Source organism: Akebia trifoliata, chromosome 3, assembly GCF_017979445.1.
Source record: "Akebia trifoliata isolate Shusen 1 chromosome 3, ASM1797944v1, whole genome shotgun sequence".
NCBI classification, from domain to species: Eukaryota; Viridiplantae; Streptophyta; class Magnoliopsida; order Ranunculales; family Lardizabalaceae; genus Akebia; species Akebia trifoliata.
The window spans coordinates 57,761,590-57,777,069 of record NC_141377.1 but is presented as its reverse complement, the minus strand read 5'-3'; the positions used below and the strand labels follow the sequence as shown (position 1 = coordinate 57,777,069).

Here is a 15,480-nt window from a genome sequence, read left to right as displayed (position 1 = left end):
GAGAACACATCTGATATGATCATCCCAGTTCAAAAATAAGTGAAACCCCAAGTCACATCCATGCCCATTGGTCGATATTTGAATCATTGGGATGTCAAACTCCTGTATTTCATCAATTCTAAGCTACGTTTTCAACCTATTGCCTTCCCATGCGTGTTTAGAATCTAAAATAGTAGGAAATTGGACCCCATTGTTTTCAGCCTTTGCCATCGGTGTGCATAGAAATCTCAAATAGCGGAAGATCAGACACCATTGGTGCAGTCATCAATTTACTTTCCTGGTCCCAAACATAAAGGATGGTTGTGTCAAATTGTCCGATATAAAATTACACCAATTCATGACATGAATCCTAATTAGACATTACAATGGAATCCCATTACAATGGAAAGTACGTAAGGATTAACTATGACGTCCTCTCAAGAACTCGTTATTATATATATGGCACACAGTGAAAATGACCAAAGGCTAGGAGCAACACTATGCCCAAAGCTGCTCTCAAACCACATAAATTAATTATTGGGTTCCTATAAAATATACAAGTCCCTAAGGTTGCAAGCTCCGACCCCACGAAATTCCTCAAAGTGCAATAGAGAAAGTCAAGAGACCACACAATTTTGAACACACGGTGAGGGAGCAAACCCATCTCCAATTCAAGAAGACATGTTATATGCGTACATCAACAAGATAAGTAAATTAAAAACAAAGAATTGAGGAAAAGCTGCCCCCGTGCAAGTTATGTCAATGTGAAAAAAAAACAGAACATGGAAAATCTAAAACGAAGAGAACATGATTTCCAAATTTTAAATCCTGGCATAGATAGGGAAAATGTCCAAAACTTACATGAAGATGTGGGGTCAGTTAAATGATTGGTATCACTTGCATTCAGAAACTCGATCATGCAGTTGATATTGTTCTTATCATGTTTATGTAAGCAACCAAACAGTTTATCACAAAGATTCTACATTCTATAACGATTGTTGCAACAACAACAAAAAAACCAACCTCAGCTGATAAGAGAAGAACCCTATTTTAAATTCTACTAAAGTGTAAAAGCCAGTTTCAAGAGAGGAACTTCAGTGTTCCAGCAGTTCGTAAAACTAAAAAATGGTATACAGACCAAAAAGTTCAATACCCATTGTGCTGTTTACAATGCCCACGGTTTCAGTTTCTCGGAACTCTGTGTGATCAAGGTAATCAGATTTTTTTTCCACTTCTATCAATTCACCAAGCTCATAAGTCTCACCATGTGTATCAATTTGAAATTGATGGAGATCGCTTACCCATGTCGCCCCTTAGAAATGGATTGCTCCGAAAGATACCTGCATGATGAAAGATACAATAAGTACAGAGCTGTCACCATTGCCAGATTAGGGAACCTTTTTAACAGCGTTACTGCGACTTCTCTAAATTGAGTGAAGTATCTGAGTGGACACATTACCAGAATCTGATTTCTGACTTCCGCATTCAAAGCCGTGCAACACTGCTTGATACAATTTTTAATTTTTAATTTTTTTGTTTAAGCACCAAACAATTGAATCCGTTCAAGTCAATGGGCACTGTAAAAACCATTTATCATTGGAATGGTACTAGAAACAAGGGGGGAGGGGAGGTGGTAAGGAGAAAAATTGGAATAGTTTCGATGCCCATAGACTGGTGGTAAGGTTTCTTCATAGGAATCCATCATAGCATTTATGATCCAGAACATCTGATTCAATGAGTCCAGTTAGAAATTAGGACCACCTCCTGAATAGTAAATTAATCTCAATTGGATGATATTTACCATCCGGACACTATTGACCCTCCTATAATGATGGAGTAGATGAGATGACAATTAGGAAAACGAACTTCAAATGCAAAGCCCGAGCAGTCGAGGGAGACTATTTGGTGACCAATAGCGCCCTGGTTGATAGTAGTCCTCTCTGCGGCTGGCACTGAAGGAACCACGGGGCACTCCATACCAAGCAAGCAAGCCTTAGGGATGAGAGGCCCACAAAATGACCTTAATTCTCATTAAACCTTAATTTTTATTTAAAATTCTTATACTATCTTGAATAACTTGATTTATTATTACTACCACCATAGTTGAGAAAACTATTATAGTCGTTTAAACTAAACCATCCAGCATTTCTACAATTTTTCTTCTATCAACAGCTGTTTAGCATTTTTTTCAATTACTTGAGAATTTATTTATAGAAGTACCTTAAGCAGAACCCACACTTGAGCATCACATGTGAACCCCCCCCCCCCCCCCCTTCCCCCTCAAATGTGCTCAAAAAAGAAAATCCCCCCCAAAACAGACGAAAAGAGATCAAGCAGGTGAATTACATGTATTGACTATAATTTGTAGAAATCCAATGAACAGGATTTTATTCAGAGAAAGAGAGAGAAAATTCTTACTTGCCCGTATAGAAGCCTGCTGAATACCAAGCATTCAAAACCACAGTAAGATCCGTCTCAGAATTAATACTTCGTGTCATTTCGCCTTCTGATAAACCTAAGCATTCTTTTTTCCCCTTTTCTACCTCTGTTTTCCATGGAAAAGAGATGGTGATACATTTAGGAAAGAATTTATATCAGCCAGAGAGAATTTTAAAAGTACATCACTATATACCAAAATAATATTCAATGACATTACCATTAGCTACAATTCCATCTTTAAGATAACTATAAAAGAGCCACATATATTAAGTCAGGAACAATAAAATTATCAATTATTAACCATTAACAGAGTAACCATGGGATGCAAACATTTGTTCTTCTTAATCAAATACCTCATTCAATGTGATTCAACCACATCTGCATCAAATTGTAAAAATAGCCCAATTACAGGCCTATTCCAAACTAAAATGAATATAGGCAGGTGAGGTGGATTTTTTTTTTTTTTTGGGGGGGGAGCGGGGGGATTAACTTACGTGATTGAGCCTATTAGTTTTATGTCCAAGAAGTAAAGACATAAATCCCGGCCCTTATCTCCCCTTAAAACTCTTTGTCAAGAGATTGCATTTATTTTCAAGTTATAATGGTAATGGTACTTTTTGGTTTTCCTTTAGCTTTGTTGGTCATTTATGGTCAGTAATGAAGTTAGCTTTTGGGGTTTAATTATCAAATAAATATTTGTTACAAAAGCCTTACAAGGTTATTAAGTTACTGAATGAGGCTTGCCTCAAGGATTTTTATTCATAAAGTATGAAGGGCTTTTAGGTTCTCCTCTAAACCCCTAGCAAGAGCTCTTAACAAGGTTTACCTCAGCAATGATCAGGTTTTTCATCTCACCTTTACTACCAGTCTTTTTGTTCTAAAACTTCAAACACGTGTTTTTTGATGATTCGTCCTAGTTGTACCAGTAATCACCCAGTACAATAAGAGTCTCGTATGCGACAAGTCTCAACCACAATCACTTGTTGGCAGTGACAAAGAGATTTTTGTTTGTGCTAACAAAGTCAATTCAAGCCCATAAAACTTAGACAACTCTACCAAGTTCTAAGCTTATGAACATTAATTTAAGCATTTCAAGATCATTGGGTAAACCTCACTACACTAAACTAAGGTAACATATGATTTCATCCACATTGCCTTTTATAAATTGATATAATATGATTATTTTTGGTGATAAAAAAAAAAACAGGCAGGGCTCAATCAAGAAAAGTGTTATTTGTTAAAGAAATCATTACGAACCTTCATGCACATTAGAATTACTAGAAGTTTTCGTTCCCATGGACGATATTGCTCTTTCTGCAGCCTCCATTGCTGTTTTGACAACACTGTCATTTTCACAACAAGATAACTTTCTAGGACCCACTGTAAATGCATTAGCAGTAGAATCGGTATTCTCTTTACATACAGAAGCTCCACCAAACACACAAGCCGGCATCGAAGGAGTTGGAGTCACAAAGCAAGGGCAAACATATGGGCAACATGAAGAGACTACCGTTGGATGGGAGACTTGGTGTTCAGGATTTTGATGCTCTTGAGTAGAACAAGTACCCCACTGTACATAAGGACTCGATCCTTCACCAGAACACTCATAATTCCAAAAACCCGCTTGATGAAGTTGGTGTAGAACCTTTTGCCTCTGCTCCTCAAGCTCATTATACTGGTTAAGTAATTGGGTGTAGTCTACTACCTCTTGTGAATTAGTATAGCCCTTGAGGGCTTCTTGCATGTGGGGACCATTTAAGGTATGTGTGTAGGGTTCTGATGTACAAAAGCCTACATGAGCTTCTTGAGAAGGTGGAACATCATTAGCTTCTCCTGCGTCCACATTATTTTGATCAACGGCGTCTGTGTGGCTTTGTCAAAGAACAAGATACCCACAAGAGTTAAGCTTAGATTAGAATAATTTCATGATGAAGAGAATTGATGTGGGAAATAGATGAATATTTACTATATGGCCAGCTGATTGGTTAATTAGAACGCAAAATACTGTATAAAAGTTGCTAGAATTTTTAGTCTATATTTTCCTTTAGAGTCGTGCTGGAGTGACCTCAAGCTGGAACCTCATATCGCACTTCTTGACATGAAAGTGGATAGGAACCATAGATGCTTTTTGACTCGTATCTCGATGAAAATCATCTATGGTTCTCATACACTTTCACGTCAAGAAGTGCGATATGAAGTTCAGACTGAGGTCACTTCAGCATTATTCTTTCCATTATTTTGGTTGTCATGTATTGAGCTAATGCTAGTTAATTTTGACTACGTTGTTAATTTGATGTCAAATACAACTTTACTGCAACCAACAGCCTCCGTGTGTCCTTGTAAAGAACAAGATGAACAAGAGTTAGCTCATAATATCATAATATGAAAACATAGATAGTTGACTTTGGAAATAGACAAATAGGTACTTGATAGCCAGCTGACTGATTAATTAGAATGCAAAGACTGTATAAAGAGGTTTATATTTTAGTCTATGTTTTCCATTGTTTTAGATGTCACGTATGCAGCTAATGCTAGTTAACTTTGACTATATCATCAATTCGATGTATAGAACCTCAACTACTCTATAAATAGGCATTTAAGCGTCTTCTTAGAAGGTGGAGTTAACAGGGTTTGTGTTGGAGTATTGAGAGTTGGCGGCAACTCCAGAATGAACTCCAGTGTTCGGCCAATCCGATTTGGGCCAGTGATTCCCAAAATCCAACTTTTAAAATCATGCCTCAGAAATAACTGCCTTTTCAAAGCTTTGAAGCTGTTGAGTGCTGCTGGTATCCATATATTGACCCACACAATTAGATTCAATTTATTGATGCTTGACTTTCAACCATTGAAAACACTTTAATGAATTCTTGTTCCCATATTAGTCATTCATAATTTCTTGTAAAATCTTGTTAAACAGATGGTCTCCTAATCATCATATTTAGTCTACAAATATTTTGATTTATATGCATTTATCCAAAATTTATCAGGAATCAATGTTTCTTGAACTTGTAACCTAGTTACTGAAATGGAAATTTTTCAAAATGACATTTAATTAAAATGCCCATATTTTCAGCTCGGTAGTGATTGAAAAATCTTGTCTGATTCAACATCATAGACATCTATAATAATGAAAAAGAAAAACGAGGCACTTAGATTAGACAAGGATCGGACCATGCCAAGTTACTTACTCACCTTGTGGTCTCAGGGTTTTCATCACTAAGTGTAGGCGCGTTTTCAATGTTGTTGCTTATGGATTTTTCACCCTTAGTTGAATTGTCACAATATTCTTTCCTATGCATTATCTGAAACATAAAGTTATACACTCATAAATCTAACAGTCAAAGTTAGTGGGAGATGAAACAAACAAATATACATAAATCAAAGAGATGATTCAAACAGTTGGCTATGAATTGAACTTATATGCATGCGATCTTCACACATACGTCCAACCCCATCAAACTTTCGTACCAACAAAACTGGTAATGAAAAGGGGATTTTACTTGTCCGTATAATTTCAACTTGGAGCATTTCTCACACGAGTTTTTCTGTTTGACCCTTTTGATTGTGTGAGTAACGGTACGGCCTCATAGATGGGTCAAGTTCCTTCAACAAGAGGAATTTGATGGTCTTGGGACTGAGGTGGAGGCAACTCATGTTGTTCATCGAACATATCATGAAAATCAGTCGACAACCTCTATATTTGTGATCTATTTCGAGTTGAGGCTAAACTCCAACCATGCCAAAAGTTGTAGCAAAACACCTCATATGTCAGTTTTGATAGTTCTCTTGAGTTTGTTCTCACGAAGAATCAGGTCACCTAGCAGTTGCATGGCCTAAGGAGTCGAACAGTAACTACGATTGCATGTAGCGACATTTCAAGTGTCACCTAGGATTCAACTTTAATGAGGGTTTATCATTGAAGGAGGTGAGGATGGGCTCAACAGGATTTGAACCTAGGTCATGGGATCGACTCTCCCCAAGCCTTTACCACTTAGCTAAGTGGCACCTTCGTGCAAGTGGACTTATTCGATGTTCTTAGTCCTGGTCCAAGAAGAGTAGTGATTTGACTCCCATCAATTCGAGTGGGTCTCCATATGAAGATAACTTTCTCTTATTGGATTTGAGCAAACCCAAAGCCCACAAACAAGGTGAAAGGTTTGAACATTTTTACACTAAGACAAATGTCGTCCTTGAGACCATGTAGGAAGCAATTAACCATGAAAGATTTTTTTTAACCCTTTGATATGATTCGAAAGTGTCTCAATCATGTTTGGTAATTTTCTTCAATTGCCTCTGCAAAATAATCCCAACTGATCAAATTTCTTGAGTTCTCCAACCAATTGTATTCATAGCAGAGAAAAGCTTCCATGTGAAAGGATTCAATCATCAATCGATGTTAGGGGGGTGACTGATGAAAAGTGAACAATTGTTGGGCCCTGTAAAGCCAACCGAAGGGATTGTTCCCGTCAAACTTATGAAAATCAAACTGAATTGCTCAAGTTTGAATTTCCACGATGCCAGTGTGGGGATTATCAAATTGTTGATCGACTAAGTGTAACACCCTCACCAATACGCTACGTCTGGACCTGTGGTCGATCGGACACATGTGTGGTTGGGCTCGTTGTTGTGGGGTGGAATAACAGGAGGGGGTGAAGTTAGTGTCACATCAAGCAGGAAACATTCGAGATCTGGGCTATAAGTAGTCTAACTCCCTTACCTTGTAACAACGCATTTTAAAATCATGAGGGGAAACTCAAAGTGGACAACATTGTTACCTGGTCAAGGGTTGGGCGTTACACTAAGTGACCTGTGGATTACTCTCATCTCTTGTTGTTGACTATGAGTGAGAGCATCATAACTAAAAGCAATGATGAACCTCTTCTTTCTCTTTGTTCATTATGGTCGAGAGCATCATTGCTGGAAGCCAGGATACTCAATTGTTTCACTAGCTCATCGAGGACTTTCTGTTGTGACTCGAGTCTTCTGGGGTTCATTTCATTCAAAGACTCAACTAACAAGGCCAACGCTCCTAATAATTCTCACCCTCGATCGAACAAACATCCTACTAATAAACATTTATACTCCAATTCTTACCCCCACAACCCTTACCTCCATTGACTCACTAACAGAACTTCGAACTAAATAACTTCTCAGACCACTTCGAGGGAATCAATGATTTAGGGCTTTTGGTTCTTTTTTTATCCTGTGATAGAAATAGAATATGAACCCAATAAATTCTGGCTACATTTAAACAAAAATAAATAAATAGTCCCAACCCAACAAAATACCCCCCAAAAAAATAAATATCTTATTGTTTCCGCAACAAATTGTCAAAAAATATATATCCGAACCATCGATTTCACGATAATTTACTATTTGTGACGAGCGATTCAGGGAGAGAGAGACCTTGTATTTGGTGATGGCGTTATCAAATGCGTTGATGAGAGCAGAATCGTCCCAGAGTTCATTTTCTTTCTCCATAGTCTGTAATGGAGTTTTCGAAAATTTTCCCGCTTTCCGTGAACGCAGATTTAACCTAAATCAATCCCAACTCAACACTAGTGTGAAGCTAACCCCTTCTCACTTCACAATAATGGGAACGAATAATTTACTTATGGGTTTTTGTTACGTGTGCCCTAAAGGCAGATGTTGAAGTGCAATAAATACACCTTTTTTTTAGAAAGGGCATTTTCAGTATAAAATCCAATTTCCAAAGGTAGTTATTGCACTTCAACGTGTCTTAAACAAGACCCTTTACTTATTGGGCCCAATGAAAGGACTTACATTTTATATGAAAAATGCCGAAGTAATACTTGAAATTGACATCATTTCCTCGAGATGCGAGTTAAATCATCTATGATTTTCTGCCCACCAATGTGAGAAACGATGTCAATTTCAATGTTACTCCAGCGTGATTCATTTGATATTTCCAAAGAATAATGATAAGACTTAAAACATACACTCAAAATCACGCAAACCATAGATATTTTTCTTGTGTATCCCGATGAAAAATTTATGATTCTATGCACATGCCACATCATATGAGCGAATTTTGAGTTTCTTTCTTTAAGTCCATTTATCACCACTCATTTCTAAATGAATCATGGTCGTATGCACCTAAAGTGGAGGATTGAAACCCTCCTCCTACACCTCAACACATATGATCCGAACTCTTTCTAAATACCACTAACATTTAGGTAGATGATAGGACAATTTTTTTTTTTCTTTCTAACTGACATGTCACCATAATAAATAAAGATAAATAAAAATAAAAAAAACTTCTTTATCACCTCTTTTTTTCTAAGTTATTTTGATGATGATTGTCAAAGAATGGTGAACAAATAACAACATTACAGTATAGTTCGAAATGTTTAGACACTACTTTTGATCTGTTTTGACAATTTGTGATGACAAATGACATACTCTTAATTTTGACGATTTAGACGTAATTCAATCATCAATCTCGACACAACTAATTTTTAAAACATTGAGATCTTTTATCATTAGATAGGTTTTCATAAAATACCCAAATTCTTTGGATTAAAGGTTACTTGTCGATTAAGATTGGGCTCTCAACATAATCAACACATAATTTTTGTGGGATGGTGTTTCTGGAAAAATGGGTAAAAGAGAAAAGACAATGAGTTAGGGATATTCTCATGAAAGGGAAGAAAATAACAGACAAAGAAGTAGGACCAATTATCCTCGAGAAACGTTATTTTGGGGTTATAAATCTTAAGACAAAGGAATTGGGTCCATTGTTGTGTTTTATTGTATAGATATAAGGTCAATATCAAGTGAACCCTTATTTGACAATCTGATTGACAAACATTATCTTATATGGGTTAGAAGTTCCTAAATGGGCTGGTTTTGTGTGAAGATGTTCTCTACGACGAGGAGATCATCCTCACAAAAAATTTAACTCATTCAAAACTTTTAGCCCCACTAAAAGTACTGATTTTTTTGTGATGATGATCTCTTTAATATAGAAATCATCCTCACGATCATCCTGAAACTTCTAACCCATATAGAACGAATGGTTGTCAAAAAGGATTGTCACGTGATCCCATTCCAACCTATACATGCATTTGGAGTATTTTGTGGAGGTTTATCCAATGATGAGTTCAAGTGTTCAATAACTCAATGTTTTTTTTTTTTTGTTTTTTAAGTTCAAGATCGATGCTTTAAGCGTCGAGCTCAAAACTTACTGGTTTTTCAAGCATCGATCTTGCCACCAGCTAGGTCTTCATGAAACACTTGAAAATGACAATTGTATTCAAAGTGCAACTTTTAATCCGAGTGTCTATTTCACTATTATCATATATGCATTGAGCAGTAAGTTCAACACTTGTAGATATTCGAGGGTGGAATCGAAATTTTCTTGAGGGGATCAAACTTTAGTTAATGGTAATGTTGAAGTACTCGAAGACCAAGTTAAGGGGATAACATCATCATTTAGAAAAATAAGGTATCTTAAATATTCATCAAAGTCATGCCCTTGACTTTCGTGTTCTCTAATAGATCAATGCAAAATGACCTCATTATCTTTAACTTCAAATAAAAAAGTTTTTTAGTTATCTTCTTAAAACTTGTCATCTTCTACCTCTTGGGTAAACGCTTTTCCCTTAGTCTTCAATCTTAACTTTAATCAAATTTAACATTTAACTCTTAAAAACAAGATAGGATTTTTTAAGTAGACCCTGAAATTTTTTAATAGACATAAGGGATTAAGACAATGTTCAAAATGATGGATTTAAGATGAGGTCAAGTAAATTTAAAATTAATTTACTATAAATGTTGAAGAGCTTGAAAATGTAATGTTTGAGGAAGAAAACTCGAGGTTGTTTTAGTTAGAAGTTAAAATTGGGGGAGAAAAAAAATGTTAGTCTAGAAGAGAGTACTGAGTTCAAAGGAGGTATGTCATCAGCTTACAAACAAAGGATTATCTCAACTATTCACTATTTTGATAAAGAATTTCTGAAACATCCAACAAATTAGAGGGGGGGGGAGGCGGCAACAAGGTAACAAGGTAAAAGTTGCATATCATTAGTTTTGAAAACATTGGGCATCTCTACCTTTCCCTAAAACCTACAAGGGTGTGTTTAAATCATCAAAGAGGGGGGAGGGGGGCAGTCAAAGTTTTCATCAATTTAAAAATACAAGGATGTTGCAATAATCGGGCAACTGCCCCTAGCCCCTTCATGGCTATGCAGTTGTTGATATTTTAAGGTCAAGCATGGAGCTTAATATTTGATAAATCTTTACGAAATGCCAAGAATACATATAATAATAGTAAAATGGATGTTTGAATTAAAATTTATGGATAAATATTCAAAACTACGAATATGTCATTCTCCATTCATGTCACAAAACACTGAAATAGATCAAAAGTTAAATCTTCAAAATTAGAATATACCATTCTCCATTTCCCATCCACTATCATGGATTGTTAGAATTAATCCAATAAATGTTCAAAAACTTAGGTTAGTAGTTAAAATATGTGAGAAACATAGTATTTTTGTTACTTCAAAACTTTTTTAAGCCTGTCACTCATTCATTAAAGATATAAATAATCTATCTTTAGTTTGGATTTGCTTATATTATTTTTCCGTACACGTCTCGTTAGATCCATATGATCAATAATCAAAAGAATCAATTGATTATTTCATGTTCTTCTACAAAATGGATGTGATAAAAGCGAGATATAAAACAACATCCATCGATTGGAGATATGGGTTAATCCAACCCATCTCATGCTTTCTTGTACTAATCAACAACAAATAAACTTTGGGGGTGGGGGATTCTATGTCACCACTTTCAAATTTGTTTGTAAATTATAAGGGAAAGTCTAAACTATACAAAAACCACGATAGCCAGATTGAGTCAGGCCACTGTAATGATTTTTCATATAAAAACTATTTGATTATAATCATTTTACAATGTATATAAAATAAAATTTTGTGAATGAATATCTATATAATAAAATAGTATCGTTGTCCCCCCTCCTCCCAAAAAAGGGGCTTGGATCCCATCTCCCACTTTTTAAACATTAATCCCCTTTATTTTCTCTCATTTTAATAGTACCCCTCCAACCTTATCTTATTTCCTCTTCTACTCCCCATTTCTAAAAATTCCCTTTCAACTTTATATATTGTATTTCGTCTTTTTCCCTTTTTTTAAACTCGGTGTCATTGTCTTCCCTCTTCTCCTCGTTTTTCTGATAATACCTATCTAATTTTATTTTACTGTCTTTCATCTTTCACCCCTTAATCTCAGAAGATGATGCCAATGTTGCTAGGCATAGGCAAACTATAATTTATTAGTAAAACTTATCATAAAAATGTGTTTCAACTATGTTTTAATTAAGGGTATCAATGAGTACGTAGTTACTCGATGTATTTGGAATTGATCACTTGATTTTGGATCAACCGTTAGGGACTCAATCGATATTTTTTTTTCAGTTCAGTTCTAGGTAATCATTTTAAGGATCCATTCAAAATTGGGCATCCAAAGGATACTTTCCAAGTACCCATCGGGTAAATATGTAAGCAATGTATTTGGTTATTTATTTTACTTAATTGAGAATGTTTTATTTTAAAAGTCTAATCGTCCAATTAGTAATTAATGAGAGACATTTTCATGCCTTGTAGAATTATTCAAATGTATTCAATTGTATTATATTAAAGCTTTATTTTCATATCGTATACTTAAAAGAACCTTTCGGAAGGGTTTCTTTCTAAATAGTCCCCAAGTTTTGCTTGGTTGCTTAATAGGACATTTACTAATTTTTTTTTCTTTTTAAATGGTCCCTCATACTATCGAGTTCAAAAAATTTACTATCGAATTCACCACTTTTTTTATTTTACTGTTGAACTCAACGCTTTTTAATTATTGTCGAGTTCACCACTTCTTAAATAATAAGTGGTGAAGTCGACACTAGTAAAACCCAATCCATTTTCAATTTTCGAGTTTTTCCAACTAAAATACATGGAAAGATCGACTAAAAACTCAAGACAACAACTTCTTTAGATGATTTCAACCCAAAAGAACCCTTTTTGATTGATTTTCATCAAAAAACTAAGAAAAATCACAGTTTTTTTTTTTTTTTTACATACATCCTTAAAATATTTGAAAAACCCTTGAAAATGATTTCTTTTTCTTCTTAAATCCGTTTCTTACAGGATGGAGTCTCCGAAACTCGATTGAGATGTCAAAAATCCAAATTTTAGATTAAAACAATGAGTTTGAATGATTAGGGCATTCAATCAAGAGAAATGTGGGAAACGGGGTCTAGGGACTATTTAGAAAGAAAAAGTTTACTAAATGTCATGTCAAGCAACTTTTGAAAACTTAGGAACTATTTAGAAATATGCCCTTCCACGAGGTTCCTTCAAGTAATTTCCCCGTGTAATTACATTCAAGGTTTACATTCAGTCGCATTCAAACGTGTCCTTAATTTTGATAAGTATACCGTTATGGAGAAGTCCACGACCCATAATTAACGAAAAGTTCAAAAACTTTTGTTCGCTAAAACAAATTTTGCTACCAATTTTTTTGTAAAGCAAGTTAGAATTTTAAATTGTCAACCATAAAATGGCATCAGATGGCATCAGGTATTTGTAGCCTTGTAGGGCTGTTTTTATTGAGAAAATGATGGTGGAGACTTGCTTTTTAAAAATATTTACTAAAATGTCCCCTCACAAGGAGTGCAGACTATAAAGGCCATACTTTATATAAAATCGTTATGTCAAGGTCATTTTGAAGGATCATTTAAAAATACATGAAATTAAATCATTTTTCCACTTTAAAAATCCGTATTCAGAAAACCATCTCTTTCAAAGTAACTTTTGCATTTTTTTAAGAAATACCCCTCCCCAAGTTTAAATATTCAGACATTCTTATGATTTAAAACTGATAAGCTCTGCCCATATAGATTAATGAAGAATTCCTTAGATGACTAGAAAATCCTTGATTTTGAATTTCCTTAAACTCCCATATGCCGTTGATGATGATGTGATCATGCATTATCATCACGAACACCACCACCATCATCATCATTTAATGTCATTGTCATCATAATCACCATAATTATGATTATCATCATCGTCATGATCACCACCATCATTATACTCATGATCACAACATCACCAGTGCTGATCATTTTCATCATAATTATGAATATGATCATCACCATGATCACTACCATTATTGTAATTCCCTTCATCGTCATCATCTTAGCGAGTAAAAGATGGTTAGTTTTGCAAAAACAAAAAAGAGTTTTTTAGTCATTTAAATCATTTTCATTGATTTATTATGAAAGAACAAGGTTAAAGATCATGCAAATAATTTGTAGAGTTGGAGATTTAAAACAAGGCGGGTTTAGCTAGGTAGATATGAGATATCGCATTAAACAAGAAAAGCATTTGGATGGAATGGATAAAGAAAAACACGATTAAAGGGGAACAATGTCATCCAAGATTGGATTGTGCACATACTTGGTGACAACAACGATACATTTGTTTTGTAGGACCCATGGTTGGATAGGAGAACACTCTACAACACAACCCTTGTGATAACAGCTTGCACAAAAAAGCTAAGGTTGGTAGCTTGATCTTGAATCAGCGATGGCACTTGCCTCACCACCTTGCGACCTCTCTAGGGGGGATGTGGCAACAGATCAATGCCTTAGAATTGGATTACACCGAGAAGGACAAGGTTCTACGGACCCTGACCCTAAAGTTATGTTCACCTTGAAGTTATCCTATAAAAGCATTAAACCTCCCTCTCCTCAAGTTCGGTGGCATAGTTTGGTGTGGTTCCCAAACAACATTAAACAGCATAGTGCTACCTCTTGACTATGTCTTGGCAATGGGTTAAAGACCCAACCAAGATAGGTTGAGGAGAAAGGCATCATCCAGGCATCAAGCTGTTGTTTTTGCAGAAACTCAATAGAGAATGAAGACCCTTTGTTTTTGGGGTGCAAGTTCTCCTTTAAGCTCTGACAAAAAAATCTTAAAGAGATCATGTATTAGTTACTCGAACAGAGACTGGAGAAAAGAAGTAAAATGGGCGAGTATCAACTTCAGAGGTAAATCTATGATAACCATCGTGAAAAAGATTGCCTTCAACACCTTCATATACTGCTTGTGGGCTAAAAGATGTAGAAGACTTTCCAGAATAACTACAACCCTCTAGAGCTACTAGAGTCCTTCATTGTTAGAGATGTCCATATTAGATTTCAAAGCTTGTCAGCCAGTGTAAAAAATAATGCCCACTCAAGGAACGTTTGACTTTAAGGAGTCTCTCGTCGAAGTTTGAGGTTAGAACATTTGTGAGGTGCAAATAGGATAAACTCCCAGAGGAATTCCAAATGAATACAAATGAATCTCTAAGAGGGGATACTGGAGGAGAAAAAACCATTATCAGATATAGCAATGGCATTACAGTCAGGGCCCTATACGAGCATATGCAAGGAAAGTCCGTCTTATTCTACGAACTTCAAGCAATCCTAAAGGGCATGATTATAACAATAGAAGAGAATATCCAGCACCTGCAGGTTAGTTCAGACTCTAAGGTGGAAATCGGGTGCATCAATGGGAAGTACGCTATTTCATGGAGGGAACAGAGGTTGGTCAAAACCATAAGAACTAAAGTTTCATCTTTCTATCAAATTAGGTCCAGGTTCTGTTTTAGAGAGTGCAACAAAGTAGTAAGTTTTTTAGTCTCTTTCCTTCCCATTACGGGCATAATTCTTCTTAAGTATAGGGATCTCCCAAGTCATTTTAGGGACATTGTATGTGAGAACGCCTCCGAGTATAGATATGACATGATGTAGTTCTTTTTTCTTTGATTGGAGGTATGCCCAACCCCCTTTTAATCTAAAAAAAAAACAACAACAAAACAAAATAGATATTGGAGATCTCAAATACTAACCAAAAGATGGAGGGGTTACTTCTCAAAGAAGTTGCCGTTTCTTCCAAGTTATTTGAAAGGATGGTTTAGGCATTTTATAAAAGAAAATTTCGAAAAATCCTTATCAATCCAAAAGATGGAGGGGCCACT

The 15,480-nt window shown here is 35.6% G+C and overlaps 1 protein-coding gene across 3 annotated transcripts; it reads right to left on the bottom strand.

Annotated features, from left to right (window-relative positions):
• Positions 1-854: 854 nt before the first annotated feature.
• On the bottom strand, positions 855-8,050 carry LOC147408319 (uncharacterized). Of its 3 annotated transcripts, none has more exons than XM_086437268.1 (5): positions 7,825-8,050; positions 5,611-5,720; positions 3,676-4,289; positions 2,398-2,524; positions 855-1,319 (listed from the first exon to the last, which is right to left on the bottom strand). In XM_086437268.1, the coding sequence occupies exons 1-5, from the start codon at positions 7,897-7,899 to the stop codon at positions 1,277-1,279; spliced, it is 969 nt and encodes a 322-aa protein (XP_086293394.1). In that variant the 5' UTR covers positions 7,900-8,050; the 3' UTR covers positions 855-1,276. The 3 variants fall into 3 exon arrangements, with proteins under 3 accessions (XP_086293394.1, XP_086293395.1, XP_086293396.1); XM_086437269.1 differs by lacking the exon at positions 7,825-8,050 and adding an exon at positions 7,194-7,650; XM_086437270.1 differs by lacking the exon at positions 5,611-5,720 and having other exon boundaries at positions 7,825-8,041.
• Positions 8,051-15,480: the final 7,430 nt, after the last annotated feature.